Source organism: Cyprinodon tularosa, unplaced genomic scaffold (assembly GCF_016077235.1).
Source record: "Cyprinodon tularosa strain WSP-4 unplaced genomic scaffold, ASM1607723v1 ctg188, whole genome shotgun sequence".
NCBI classification, from domain to species: Eukaryota; Metazoa; Chordata; class Actinopteri; order Cyprinodontiformes; family Cyprinodontidae; genus Cyprinodon; species Cyprinodon tularosa.
In genome coordinates this window covers 1192931-1208828 of record NW_024038663.1, presented here as the reverse complement: position 1 = coordinate 1208828, position 15898 = coordinate 1192931, and the positions used below count along the sequence as shown (strand labels likewise).

General features: G+C 39.4%; 1 protein-coding gene across 1 annotated transcript in view; it reads right to left on the bottom strand.

The window, feature by feature from the left end:
• Positions 1–15898, bottom strand: part of yap1 (Yes1 associated transcriptional regulator) — a 51668-nt gene that overhangs the window by 12979 nt on the left and 22791 nt on the right. Inside the window, exons 5-6 of the mRNA XM_038282839.1 lie at positions 9027–9145; positions 8422–8535 (exon numbers count right to left, since the gene is read on the bottom strand). Of these exons, the coding sequence (XP_038138767.1) occupies positions 8422–8535; positions 9027–9145 (233 nt within the window). The remainder of the gene's footprint in view (positions 1–8421; positions 8536–9026; positions 9146–15898) is intronic.

Genomic DNA, 15898 nt, shown 5'->3' with positions numbered 1-15898 from the left:
TTAGTGAAAAGAGGACCTCTGTCCTGTTACACCACTCCCTCCTTCTTAAAACCCTCTCAATATTTACTCTCGGTATGATCTGCTTCTGTTAAAACTCCAATTCTGCCCCTTTTGTCCCATGAGACATAGCTTTACTCTCCCTACTGTGGAGTCTGTGATGGGGTTTGAGCTGCACTTGTGGCTGGTGATCTGCTCTCCATCCTCACAAATGTTGGCACCCCTGTTGTTTTTCTGTGACATAGACTTAAAAAGGCAGCGGGGTGAACAACAACGTGCGTCACACCCCACACGGACGCACAGAAAATTGACTGAACTGACTAATGAAGCCTATAGAAACAACTGTGGTTAATAAAGGAAAGCTAACTTTATATGGCAGACAACTGTAAGGGCACTTATGGCGAAAAAAGAAATCAAACTTGCACAGGTTAACCTTAAAAATGAAGTATTAACAGGAAATAAGATATACTGATTAATAAAACTTAGGATTCCTTTGTTTAGGATTTTATTTTCAAAATAGTATGTGTGAAATTTCATATATAAACTAAACTTATTAAACAAGGATTCTGTTTTACTCTAACTAAATACAGAAAGTAAAAGTACGGATAACAGACAAATGATGTGGGTCCAGGTCATAACCTAAACCCTACATGTTTACACATTTTCTCTGCTGAAAGTGTTTAATGATAAGGATTTTACAAATGGCTTACATTCGCAATGGAGAACAACAGGCTTTGTTTTAAAATGTTTCTATTTATCTATTTTGACAGATACAAATTGTTTCTCAGTCAGATGGTTTTAAGAAAATCTACCTTATACCACTTTGTTTCTCTATGTTTAAGTAAATATATCGGAGGTATATATTTCATGTTTTTAAAATATTCCAGGCCTTCTCTAGGTATTATCTCCTTTTACAATTGTTTTTTATCCATTGATAATTCTGTCTCTTCAATCTTTTCTTCCACTAGTTTTTTTTTATTTAAACCAAGTAGATTATTCTAAACCTTTTTTTTTGTTTCAGATTAATTTACATCAAATTGGAGAATTATCATTATTTTTATAGAGGTGCAGAAGGTATGTTTAACCTCCTAAAATTCCTGTTACTCCTGGAACAAGCAGAAAGCGTCGTCTCCCATACAGTAGAGCCCATTCAATGACTGAGGGACATTATCCGTTTAAAACCAAGCATGCTGGGATGCATGTTTGTTGATTGACAGCTCCATCCAGATGGAGAATCAGATTTGTTATTGAACGCTGTAAGCTCATGTCTCTGGTTCCTTAACTGTGGAAGACTAGAGAGGGAATAGAGTAAAAAGATGTGCAACACTCTGGTTCACAGTATCTCAGTATTACCCCTTTTACACTGGCCGAAACACACAGTCGGCTTTTAGCGGCAGTGGGAACAGCTCACTGACACGTGCCTCCCCGGGTCAAATGACTCAGCAAGCGTTAAAATCACCTCGGCTCTGATAGGCATGCTGTGGGAACAACAGACCCTGGTTGAAACGCTAAACTACATGACTTTGAGCGCAACGTACGTACATCTCAACATTGCGCCGTTGACGTGTTAACTAACAAGCCCAAACAACTCTGCTTGTATTCGAGAAACATGGCACACATGATCCGCGGAGAGGAGGAGATTAATTTACATTTAGTATTCTGAGGATGTACAACAGAGCGAAATAGTAAAGAATACTGACTACGCTCTGGCTCCCATCCATGTTGATCTCTGTTATTTACTTCCCAGAGTCCCGTCACACTGTCGACATCAGCAACGCTCACCCAGCGTGATGCCGTCATCAGACACGCAGTGGTGGGGAACAGTGGCCAGCAGGGGGTTAGACCCGGCTTTTCGGTCAATTGGGTAAAAGAGCAAAAAGCCGATTGTTGGCGGGTCAACCCGGTTTTGAAAAACCGAGGTTTTCAGTGGGAAAGTGGCTTAAGACAAGGCCTACTTGAGGAAGGCCCCTGTGCAAAGGTTTGAGTTGGGCCCCAAAATAGCCAAATCAGCCACTGCCTGTCAGCTGATCCTATGAATCTGATATTATCCTCAGTAAAATAGACCTACATCAGGTGGTGTAAATACAGAGCCACTATTAACATATGGTCCTTTCACATAACAAATGTAAATGCATTTTGCTTTAGCAAGCAAATCACATGTTTACAATATCGAATGTGTTTGTGATGAAAACACAGCTGTTCCTCAGTATGATCTTTCTTATTCTTAGCTGTAGTGGGTGGGGGTGGGCCTAATAAACACACGGCAGCAAAGCGGTACCCCAGTCTATGCAAGCAAAGTAGGTCACACTCTTTATCATTGTAGTAGAGAAAGGGGAGTTCCAGTAATGCAACCAGTGAGGAGCTCCGTTTGCTCATATGCTTCAAGTAGCCAAATAACAAAAGCTTGATAGTGGCAGAATCTTTATGCGGGACTCAGCTCTACGCTGCCCTGCCCTCCCCGGCACCTTTCGCATCACCATTCAATCACTGTCTGTTTACACTCCAACAGGAGCTGAATGAACTGTAGCTCAGGGCTCTCCATGGGAAGCTCTAAAAGCCCCACCCTGTCCTACCTCTAGTTTCACCCCCTCCTCCTTTCCATGTCCACACACACCCACACATGCACATAAACAAACACAGTCACAGAGTTGTGTCCCCTCACCCACAGAGAGAGTGTAACTCCTCTCTCCTTCTTATCTGGGGCACATACCAAGGACTCTGGAGGCTGGATCTGTCCAGCACCATGGCACCTTCTAATGACAGCCTTCCTATGCATGAGCCACAGTGTATCAGTGAAGACCGGAGCTTTGAAGATGAGATATGCTGAGCTGGTGGGAGGCAGATGGACAAACTGCAACTTCACTTTCACATAGTAAACTCCCATCAACCTGGAATATTTGTTTCCCATTTGAATTTACAGACACATTAAACATATTAATAAGATAATAAACCGCTACAACAGTTTCCCCCCCGCCCCCTTTATGATTTTTTTTTTTATAGATTTTCTTCTTAGGTCATGCATCACTTTAAAAGGGCTCAACGGTCAGATTAGATGAAGCTTCTGTTAACAACAATTTTTAGGTCCTGCCACAGATTTTCAATTAGATTTCAATCTGGGTTTTAATGGCTAATTCTAACATGATCATGCTTTGTTTTAATCAACTCCACTGCAGCTACAGTAAGTTTCTGATTGTGATCTTCCTGGAAGATAAACCCCCGCCCAGCTTCAAACCCTCAGACTGAAACAGGTCTTCTTTCAGGCTTGACTTGTATTTATGTCCACTCATCTTCCCACAAACTCACTAGCTTCCCTGTTCCTTCTGAAATAAAACATCCCACAGCATGATGCCACCTCCACCATGTCTCACTATAAGATTTTTTTTAAATATAGTTTTCCATCATACACAACCTTTTATCTGTGTAGTCAAAAAATATTCGTTTTGGTCTAAGCTGACCAGAACACCCAGTTGTTTTTTTTTAATGAAGCATCAGCAGATTCTCCTACATTAGCTGATCTTGGACACTTTTATCTTTGCTTATCAACAATTTATTTGATGACCTTGTCATTTAAGGTGGACGGTTATATCTTAACTTGGTTATAGTTGTATAAACCTCCATTTGCTTTATGAGATGTGCTTACAGAGCTTATAAGTGATGCACAAAAAAATCTGCACTTAAATAGAATTTGACTAATGACATATCAGTAACTGGGCAAGCATTAACAACTGATAAAAGTTTTCATCCATTTGTGTTTCATGCAATATCTATTTGGACATACAGGATTGTGGGCTGTTTACCTAAAACTGAGAAACCCATTTGGCAGGGATTCTTTAATCAAAGTGTAGAAAGGACAGCAAAATATATACATTATTGGTCAAAATCAATTGCATGCCATAGCAGCAACATTAATGTAGACTTTCTTGGTGCATCTAATTCACATAACATTTTAGATTCTTCTTGACCTGTCTGCTGTGTTCTTTGGTCTTCATGAGGTCGCTTGTTTATAAATGTTCTCTAACAAACCTCTGGGGACTTAACAGTAGAGCAGCATTTACACAGAGATGAAAAACCTAAAACAGTTCATGGGGATGGAAAACTTTAACAAAGCAATGTATAGTCACCACTGACCTGTTAAATGTCAGTAGCTGTGTGTCTGCATGTTTGTTGAATCTTTTTTTTTTTCTTAAGCAGTGTCTAAATCCAGATGGAATTGCAGTGGTTTTTTTCTTCAGAGCTCCTCAGTTTCTGCAGCAAAGCTGAGTCAGGGATTCCCCCACAGACAAAAAAATTAAGACCAAACTATTCACAAACACCAACAATATAACATCAAATCTGTTTGTGACACAGGTAGAAACGACCACTTTTGGTTCAGAAGGAAAGCTTGCACTAAGCGGCCCCTTGGAACCTTCAGGAAGTGACTGCGTGTGCCGCTTTGTATGGTGTAAATCCGCAGCACATACAGGTGGTGAGTGCCGGTGAGCCGAGGTGATAAGAGACTAGTCAATGCCGTCTGCCTTTTGTCTTTTTCACGCACTCCAGCAACTGGAGGCCTTATCAGCCGATCGCTCTGGCAGAAATACGCAGCACAAGATCACCTGGGGCAGGTAAAGGTGAGGGTGTGCCAGCTATGGGAAGTTCTCCGCATGACCAGGGCACTGCACCTTTGAAGGTTTGGTAAATATTTGTCTAAGGCCACTTATGTTTTTCGTGTCGATATAAGCTGGTGGAAAAACAATCTGGCTGTGATTGAAACACACCTTTGTTGTGAACCACAGATTTTCCTGGTAAAGAAAAACAGTTAAGCACCTTTCGTCCAGTTTTATAATGTGTGCTTTATTGTTTTTTTTTTCCTGTCACTTCAACACAAATTATTGCATAACAGTGTGGCACAATTAAACCCCTTGACTCTAAAAAGACTCTTGAAGTTAAGTCCAGTGCAACAAGCTGCCTTCTGAAGTTACCTAATTAGTAAATAGAGTTCACCTGTGTGTAATTAAATCATGAGTTTAAATATAGATGTTCTGGGAAGAGGTAAAAATTATGAACAAACAACATCATGTGGAGAGGTTTATCTCTGACTTTAAACATATTGTAAAATGTCTCGGCTGCGAACCTACCAAAACATTGTCTGATAAAATGTAATCTGGAAGAAACGCATGAAGAAAAGTAACAGAAATATAAGCCTATTGTCTTAAATACACAATCTCAAAATTCACTGTACAAAAAAAGGATTTAGGAAGGATAATGGAAATTGTCATCTCAGTTTCCGGATTGTTTTTATTTACAAAATCAGTAGCAACAACTCCTCAAGCAGAGGTAAAGAAGCAGTTGGATATTTTTGCTGTAAATAAACCTTAGCATTGTATAAAAGACAGTATATTCATATCAGCGGGTTCTTTTCAAAGCTACTAACTGTACAGTACATATTTACAGCTTGCCACATCTTCGGGACCTTGAAGAGGAGGCATACTTATCCCATCGGCCTTTTCGCTCTGCTCCTCCCGCGCCCCCACCCTCCGCCTTGCCTCTTCCAACCTCCCCCACCCCGTAGAAAAGGTCTGGAACAGATTAAGAGTTGGACCGCAGAATAAAGAGGCCTGGCAGAGTTTCAAGTCTGTCTGGGGCTTGAGCAAAATGGGGCTGTGCCTGTGCTGGGCCTCACACAGGGGAAAGCCAGCCAGCAACAACCCTTAGTTAAAGGCACTCGGCTGCTTTTCTTCCCAAAGCTCAAATTAGCCTCCATTATCAAAAGAGCTAGCTTATAATTGGAAAAACCTAAACAAGCAGAGGCATTAATTTTCATGCAGAAATGTATAATATACACTTATTTATATGGCTGCTATAAACAAAAATGAAGTTTCTTTCTAGGAAGAAGATAAAGCTTAAAACAAAAATAGATAAATAGAATGACCTAAAAATCTAAAACTTTGACGCAAAGCAGGAAAAATCACTGTGGCACCTCATGAGTTAACAGTCTTTCTAACTCTCCCCAGCTTTCAGGGGCCCAGCCGCCTTGTGTGTTCAAGACTTTAAAAATCTTCAAAGAGCTTTGCCGATCGCAGCCGCCATCTCCCTCCCCAGCTGCCCTCCTCCCCTTACAACTCTGTTTTGAACTTTCCAGTCCGCCCTCGGTGAACGACACGACTGCTTACATAAACCCGCGCTTTGAGTGCCTGGCCTCCATTAAAAACAAATGCTAAAATGAAAGGGGATAACATCCTGCATGCCGATTCACACATGTTGCCTTTGCCTTTGTCAACCTGTGGGTGAGCTGCCATGGGGAACACGGCTGCGGTGAAAGGATGGCACCTGAGCAGAAATGAGTCAGAGTGACTCAGACAGGAGCATAGATCTTTGGAAATCTTCCCAACACATGGGGGATTAGCTCTTTCCGATTGGCTGCAGGGAAGTTCCAACACATGTACCTAGACCTGTCACTGATTCACTGATGCTGGACGCCACACACTGAAAGCCAACTGTCAAGCTTCAGCTCAGCCCAGGGGATTAATGACTAGCTCAGCTGTTGGGCCAACAGTAAAATGGCAGACAAAAGGTTAGGTGGGAATTTCTTTTTCAGAATGGGGTGGTGGGGTCAGAAATGTGGTTTGAACCAACAGATTGAAAGCCCCCAACAATGTAAGCTGAAGGTACTGTGACTCATGAGGAGATGAATCACATCTTATTATGATGAAACAATGTTTTCTAATCTTTCCCGGAGATATTATTAGCATTATACCTAAATTGTTATTTTGCATTAGTGCAATAAGCTTTAAACTTAAATATAACTTTAAACTATCAAATATAGACACTCTAAAACCTGTTATTTGTTGAAAGAAAACCCCATCCAGAGAATTAAGCCAACAATTAACAAAAAACTATTGAAAAACCTTAAATTCTGCAAAAAACCTTAGTTTTAGCTGCACCTTGTTCATATTCTGTCTAAAATTAAAATCCTGAAAATACCTTATGTTATCCGATAATTTATCGAAACTGTAATGGAAAGAATGTGTTGGTTGCAGCCCTAGTCAACATGCTTAAATAAATTCAACCTGAACAGGGATCTCAAAAAAACTAAAATGTAGTTTTCAGCATCAAACAATGCTCTGGTACAGCTACCTCAATGTGCGGAGATTTCTCATAGGCCTAAAAACAAACATGTTCACTGACATTTGTGTTAATTATTTTGGCTGGCTCTCTGGCAATTTGAGGTTCCAAAAACGTGTTCCCTTCATTTCATCCAAGCCCATTTCTATTGTGTATTGGGGAACTTAACCATTCCATACCAGTTTCTCTTGATAAGTATTCTAATCACACATTGCTAAAATTAAAAGGAAGATATTTTCTGAAAGTTTTATAAACAAAAAAACAACATCCTGTCCAAATCTTGACTCTAAAATCTATTTGGAGCCAAACAGGTCAGTTTAAAGAACTCTCCTGGAGCTAAACTGTTCATTTGGGTCTATGTGTTTTTGTTTCCAAACAACATAGCAAAAAAAAAAATAAATAAAAATTATACTCCTAAGTGTAAAAGATTTACAAAATTCAAAGTCTTTCCAAGTTCAAATCCACATTTACTGCAGCAGCCATGTTATATTTTGAGATCAGGATGTGTGAAGATCTATCCTAAGGTTCCCCCCATTGTATTGTATTATATAAAATGAAATATCTATAACTGTTTTTAAGTTTTAGGTTTGTTGTTCACTGAAACCCACGAGCCAGTGATTAAAATCAAACACAAGGCAATAAATGGTGAGTTTAAATGCCTTCCCTTGCTGATAAAAGAATAAATTCCCACCGTATGAATTATGGACCTTGCTTCGTCCTGCCAAACTACTTGGCTCCATAACTTCAGACTTCAGCCTTGATGTGATCAGTTTGTTGGTTCCTTGTTTGCACTTTGTTTTTTTATTATGTTACTATAATCAAAGGATCCGCAACTTAATATGTTTTCAAACTATACATAAAATATTGAAATAAAATAACTTTCCTGTGTTTTCTGGAAACAAAAGGATCTGATATACGAGTTATGATTGAGTAAAGCTTAAACCTTAACCATGATAAATACCATAAAATATTGTTTCAGATATTTTTTTTTGTTCTTAAATAATCTCACCCCTCTATCTACATAAACACACAACCACCTAAGATAACAATTAAACAGACCATGCAGATTTTACTTGGTGTTTTATAATAGTGTCGACAGGTGTTTTCCATTTTGTCTGTAAATGATGTGTCCCTTCTTTGAAAAATGGTCCTATGGCTTAATGTCAATGAAGACTACAGATTCTGTCATAAACAGACTTATGCATTTCCTGGTAAACCCGTATTTGAAAAATTAAACTTAATTTCCCCCACTTTTCCTCAAATAAATAATGGAAAAGGCAAAAGAAACTTAAAAAACTACTCTGGCTTAAGCAAACTCACCATAGCGGGGCTCAAGCCGTGGGTCCAGCCATGATGTGGTCTTATTCTTGTGGTTAATGTAGTAGATTTCTCCCTCTGGTGTCATGGCTTGTTCCCAGCCTTCAGGAAGGGGTCCTGGAGAGTTTAAAAAAGTTAAATCAAAAAAGTTATCCTCACCAGGTAACAGCAATTCTCACCTTTGCTGCATTTATTACATATTTAGTCTCCAGCTAACATACTCTGTATAGTAGCCACTTAATAGTTTATCAATTAAAGAAAAGGTAAACATTTTTACATGACTGAGAAGAAGAAAAAGTTCAATTTTTTTTTTACTTAACAGGGCAGAACTGAATTAACAAGAGAAAACGGAGCTACTTCATTTGTAAAAGTCTAATCTGATAGAGCTTCAAAACAACAGAGAGGACGTGTAAAGTTCTGCCCGAGTTATCCCTCGCCTGGGGCAAATTCCAGCTGCATGGTCAGAACTGAGAGCACAGACAAGCAAGAACTAGACTAGACCTGTATTTTACTATATTTTGTGCAAATGCACCTAGCTGTAACTCCAATGCAATGTTGAGTTTAATGCTAAGAGATAAAATAAATAAATTGCATGATGCAATACAAACCATTGGCTGGGTTTAAAAGGTTCGGTGGTTGGACAGGCACAGAACTTGGGGGAGCAGGCTGATTCAACTGGAGCAGGGACTTGCGAGGATCCTGCCAGGTGGTGGTTTTATCAATGTGACTAAAAGAAAAATAAATAAAAGAAGACAAAGAAAATAGATTATATATACTTCCATCACTTTCTTCATTTTCTTTTGGGGCCAAAAAGTAAGACTTACAAATGGGGAGCATGTGAATAACTGCATATCATTAAGAGAAGTTGATTTATTATGCTTAGCTTTAATTCACACTTCCCCATAAACTTAAAATCTAAAAGAAAATAAACAAAAAAAGATATAATTTTACAAATAAATTTGTGCGCCATTAGTATACATAAGCTAAAAGATGTTGCATTAGCCAACGATATGAACTCAGTAGATCTTTATATATATTAAGTAAAACCAACCCAAAAACAGTGCCTTGAGGAACCCCGAATGCTGAAAGATATAAAGTAATCAATAACTGCTCAGTATGATCAGAGACAATTTATTGTATTTTTTTAAAATAAATTTAATGTCAATAGTTTCACATCCAGTGAATAACAATAACCTTCAGATAACTACAAAAAAAAATGGCAACATCACATGAGGGGAGTAGAAAAACGCCTTAAAAGCTTCTAAGAGGCTGTTGTGGTTTCAAAATGGCTTTTGTAATGTCAGACAATGTGGCTTCATCTATTTTCTGACTATCTTTGCCAGGATGAGACAGGAGAAGGAGGGGGGGTGACGGTGAGGGGAGGGTGGGGTGGAGCATTGTGCGCAACTCTGTGAAGGCATTGATAATTAGTGCTTTGTTGGCACTTGTTGCTTGATTAAGATGGAAAGCTAATACAGGAAGCCCTCCTCTCCCAGGCAGGACCCTCTCTATTGAGGGAGGGTCAGTCCCAGGGCTCAACGCAGGGGGTCCCTTTTTCCTGGAAGCGGCTCGGACACCACGGAGTGTCAGGGGCTTTAACAATCTGGCGCCACATTTACAAAGCTTTCACCTGCTTGACAAAGGCGCAGACTGAGCTACGACCTAAAACCTAACTATTCACTTGTTTTGTTTTTGAAGCATCCTATTTAGGAGTGCCCTCCTCCTCCTCTCATCCCCTCAGTTCCAACAAAAAAAGGCACCATACTCCAGTAGCTTGTTTGTAAAATACAACAGTGTTACTTTTTGGTCATACTGAATGAATCTTAGCAGGCAACATTATAAAAGTGATGCCAATAAATACTATCATTAGACACACACAATAATATGGATGTGTTTTGCTACACAGTTAATTTGATCCCAAAGTGCCATTAGGCTGGATTCTGGAACAGCTGTGAGTAGTGAGAGATTCAGAAAGTTTCTCTTGGCCTGTCCAGTAATCCTAGCCTGCATGGCCACTCTCTATCCCAGACCAGAGAACGAGTGGACCTGACTCAGCAACTCCTCCCCCCATGACACAATGAAACCCATTTGAAGCCCCCCTCTTGTTTATGCTTTATTGATCAAAGGAGCTGCCAAATCCCTTACCACCCCTCCCCCCCAGCCCTCCCAAAAAAACACACTATAACACGTACTACACACAGTGAGCCGGAGCCACTCCAACTGAGGTTGCCCCTTAAGAAAGTCAGGTCACAAGAAAAAGACAGGAAGTAACAAAAAGGAAAAATAAGTTTCCAATTCCTTTGAAAGAGTTTAACGTGGCCCCATGTGGGAATTTTAAGACAACTTGTTTTATTAGTAAAGTGAACTTCCTGTTTGTACCAACCTTTTATGACTTTAAGATGAGTGAAAAGAACTGATCTTAAACATAGATATTTCAGGAAAATTGAAAAAAAAAAAGTATTTTTAATAAAGGTTTCAGAAACCTTCACTGTAAAAAAAAATATAAGATTTAACATTGTATTTCAAATAAAGATAATAAAAATATATATTTCAAAAATTATATTTTGACACAGGATGTTAGATTTTAAGAGGGATCCTTTTCCTTTTCATTGCTTTCCTACCATCGTTCTGTACTAGTAAATAAACTAGTAAAATGCATTCTCATGTACCTTAACTTTAGCTAAACCTAAATAAACTGGCATAAGATCCTCAGATATCGCGTCTAAATTATTCTCTGTCTACCACCTGAAATCTTTGCATTACACTCCTTTCCTGTTTATCTCGGCTCTTGCCCTGCGATTAGTGTCGTCAACTCATACGACAGATTAGGCCTACTGATTAAACCAAAAATAACTCAAGAGTTACTTCCTGCTTGTAGATAATATTTATCAGATTCATTTAATGACTTTTCTTTACAGCAAGCTCTGAACACAACTGAGGAAACAATTTTAATATCACTCGTTTTCTAAGCAAGTACAAAATAAAGCCTGCTTAGTAAGAAATACTTAATACTAGAATTCAGCAGGAAAAAGTCAAATATGCCACAATTAACATCAGTCTGCTTTTCGGAAGTGACCACTTTCTTACCTCACAAAACTGCAAAGGTATAAAACTTCCAATTCAGGGGAAAGGAAAATATTTCCCGTTGAAATCATATGCCAAATGTCTTGTTATCAAGTAAAACTTTCTCTTTTTTGCCAAATGAAGATCTCCTTAAGCAATCTACCCGTACTAGATAAGTATAAGTACATAGTATTTATTCATGAAATAATTTCTTAATGTACACCTGACTTATAATTCATTTTACTGACTTTGTTCCTTATCTTGTCATTTTTTCAGTTGATAACCACAAATAAAAAAAGACATTAACATAAAACTGTAATAAAACTTGTGCAGAACCTATTCTAAACTCCACAGTCCCTATGAGTTGTTGACGTTTTGTATCCTGCCCCTGCTCTGACAAAAGACAAAAGAATTACACAGAAGACGAAGAATGAAGGCTGTGGGAGAAGACTAGCAGCCAAGGACCAAGATATAGGAGATGTATTGCAAATAAGAAGTCTCAACATTTTGGGCCACCAGTTCAAAATCAAACGGAAAGAAAAGAGCCAACCTCAAAGCTTCCAAAACGTTAGATGTTATCCAACCTGTGCAAAGATCTTAGAGCAAATATTTGATTTGGAATACTTTCTTAGATAGTGCATTATTGCTGGATACCATCTATTTGTATCCAAGTCTGTGGAAACAGTTATAAACAAAGCCCTCAGTTCAAAATTAGGGCAATGATAATCTGAAGTCTGTGATGAAATCCAGACGTTATTAAAGCTTCCAAATCAATACTGCACTGTATTCAAAGAGACTAAATGTAGAAACTGAGAATACAGGTTAATTAGTTACCAGGAATCAGTAAATTATCACCACCTTTTAAAAGTAAAAGATAATCCATTTAATCAAAGCTGCCTGGAAGCGTCTGTATATGGCTGACTATACGGCACATCCCGTGGGCGAAGCGTAAAACAAAACAATGTCATGGCAACTGTTAGGGTGGCTGAAGGGCCACCAGTTGCTGTTAGGAATTGCTGATGAACACTGAGTGCAACAGTCACAACTGCTCCCTGCTGCCTTTAAACGTCCCTGATGCCATCAAAAGCTTTGCGAGACTGCGACTGCACCTTTCATAAAAATCCATCTCGAGTTCCAGAGGAGGCAGCGGGCACGGAGACTAATGTTCATGTTTGGTGGGTTTAAATGTGTGTTTTGATTGGATTGACTTTTGTTCTATATTGTAATATGTTTACAGATTACATTTGTTGTAATCTGGAAGTAATATGGGTTTTGAACAGCAGTGAAATACGATTTATCAACTCAGTTACTGACTCTTGATTTAATCTTTTGTTATATCCTCCTTGATCGAAAGTGTGGTTGTTGTTTTTTTCACATCATTGTAGATGTATTGTATATGATCTACTGTTCTATAATGCCTAAATTTGGTTTTATCTAAAATATTCTCAGTATAATCTTTATTATTCCTGCTCATTAATAAGAATTGGTCCATAACCACATTAGATGCAGCAAATTATAGGTTGATGGTTTGAATAAAAGTCATGCAGCATGGGAATAACAAGATGCGTCATTTCAAATGAAGGTTAACCGTCTTGGTCACACACAGCTTGAATACAAGGGTTGTGCTTAGAAATAGTCGTCACGGTTTCTCCGATGACTAATCTCCTTCTGTAGCCAGGTGTAAATATCTGTTTCTGGCGTAGAAGTGGGGAGTAAGGCCATGGAAAAGCAGAAATGATGAAACTCCCACAGCTGAGTTGTCAAACTTTTAAAAATTGACTCTTTAGACCACAGGGGCTCCCCCCTGGAAGTGTAGGTTTGGAAGGTGGTTGAGGCAGATGAGTGCAGAGTACACTGAGGGAGGCCTGATGTAATCAGTCTTCAGAGATGAGGATGGCCACCTCCTCTCTGGTTGACTAGGGATGCCTGGCTGCCTCTCTATCAGCAGGACATCATCAAGAGAGATTATTTAAGTGACCTCTGTGACCCTGCTGTGGCTTTAAGTTTCTCTTTGAAGGAAAGCTTGTTTCATTGGACGTAGTAATGAAGAAACTAATCAACAAAGTACCAGGACTGAGCTGCTCATTGTCCAGGAAGAGCTCAAAAGAAAACTAAAGAAAAGTGTTGCTTCAAGGTTACATTAGTCAATCAATAATGTTATAATACAACAGTGAAGTGTAATGTAATTACTCGTTCTTATAGTTAGAAATGCTTTAATTCTGTTGTACAAATGTCCTTTGCTGGGAGTATTTTTAGAAATGGTAAGCCCAACCTTGGAGAAAACACTTCTGAGATACTGCATCTCTGCGGAGATGCCCTTGGCGACAGTGGAGGCATTGATGTCTGAAACAGAGGTGTTACATCAAGGCTTTGGTAAACACTAGCCTGACTTTCTCACAGTCCCGTTTGTGTACCGAGCTGACAGGCCACAGTTGAACAGGAAGGTTCTTGTCTGTGTGTGGTCAATAAACCAAAAGTTTGTCAAACACAAAGTTGCTCCAAATGAGGTCTTCACACAGGCTTCCAGGCCAGTCTTCCCAGCACCATTTGTGACCGACCACATGGTCTTTGCTTCAGAAAAAAAACTGACTGTGGAAAACAGCTTGTGGATTGTATATAGTTAAAATCCCAAGGAGATGCTGGGCATCACATTAGTACGAGTCCCCCATCGTAGAGCCAATCCACAGCCCGCAACAAGATACCAAAAATACTTCTGATAGTTGAACAAGGCCAAAGGAGATGTATTAAGGTTCTTTATGAACTGCTATTGAATTCATTATTTTTCACAATACTGGAAACATCGAGTGGTAATTTTGACCAATTTCATCAGGATATTATTGTTGAAATTATGGAACAAGCACAGTATATTGCATTTGCAAGAATAAAAAAAGGTTCATTTATTTGAAAAGATAAAACAAATGCGTGGAGCATCGGCCAATTATTTCCAAGCAAATTGACATGTAGGGGTATGCTGAGAAACTAGCTAATTTACAGTTTGATCTGCCCTAATCTGCAGCCAGTAGGTAAACTGCTAAACTATTTGTCAAGCTGCTAAGTGCAGTCCATAATGATGCAGCGTAAAGGTGCCAAAATAACAAAAAGTAGAAAAAAAACAAAAAAACAATAGTTGGTAGGAGAATGCGTTCATCAAATCGCAGTAGAGTATTTTATTTGATCAGTGTTTGTCACCGTTTAAACAAACTGAAATTAGGCTAAATCCCAAGCAGTAATTGTGGGAAACCAGGCCCATAAAAACATTTAGAAAACCAAGTGTGAAAAGACAAAAGTGTCCATCAACACAGAGCTCTACCTGCCCCTGAGGGCACACAATAGCCTCTCCCTCAAAGCTTTCCTCTGCTTAGGGCCGACTTCCCACGAACTAAAAGGCTCTTTTAAAGCTGCATTTAATAAGCCCCGGAAACAGTGATTACCCCGCTAAGTTCACCGGTGTGTCTAAATTAGAAACCTTCATTAGTTTATGACCTGGTCCTGGAGAGTGGGGCTCCCCAACCCCCCCTACCCCCACCTCCCTGTCCCAGCACCGAGCAAGGTGACCCAACCTCAGTGCCCCTTCTGCCATAAATCAAAGGCCCCACTAAACTGCTGGAAGAAAGGTCAACAGACTTTGTTGACAGTCTTCCAGTCTTTGTTTTTATTTAACAGACGACACAAAGACAATGTTTTAGTAGATAAGCTCATACTTAACTCCTACTTCTAAAGGGTTGCAACTACCAATTCCTGGCAATGATGTTTGTATTTTTACTGCTTATCTTGAAATTGGGGGCTTGATAAGATTTCTTTCACTAGGATCTAATATTTAAATTATGTGATTGTTTTAGTGCTGCTGTATTCAAATGAGAAAGTTGGCATGACCAGCAGATTGAAAGTGTTCAGGTGTAAACAAAATGGCCAAAAGCCTTAACAAAGCTTCTGCTCTTCCACCGCCATCTTTAGGCTTCATGTCAGCCATTTGTCTATTTTGGGAGGACTCACATGAGTCTCAACAGGCCTGTGGTCTGAATAAGGATCACTGTTACACTGCTGGGACAAAGAGGGGGCCAGAGTTTCTCCTGGCCAGTTTTCTAGTCATCGCCACATGGCTGCCATTTAACTCCAGCAGTACTAAAGAGGCATCCTCACAGAGCCACGACTCCATTCATTTCAAAACTGAGACGGACTTTTAAGGAAAGAGGGAGAGAGGAATCTGCAGGCCTGTGGAGAGTTTCAGAAGGAAATCATTACTTGCAGTATACCAATAAACAACCAAGAAAGGAGAAACTGCATCTTTAAAAACTTTCACCCAGAGTTGATTTATCTCTTCGGACAACAGCAGTCAGAGTGAAATGTGAGCCCACACTCCCTGCTTAGCTTTGCTCTGCAAGTTGGCTTCAACTCCCCCACCCCCAAACCAGTACAT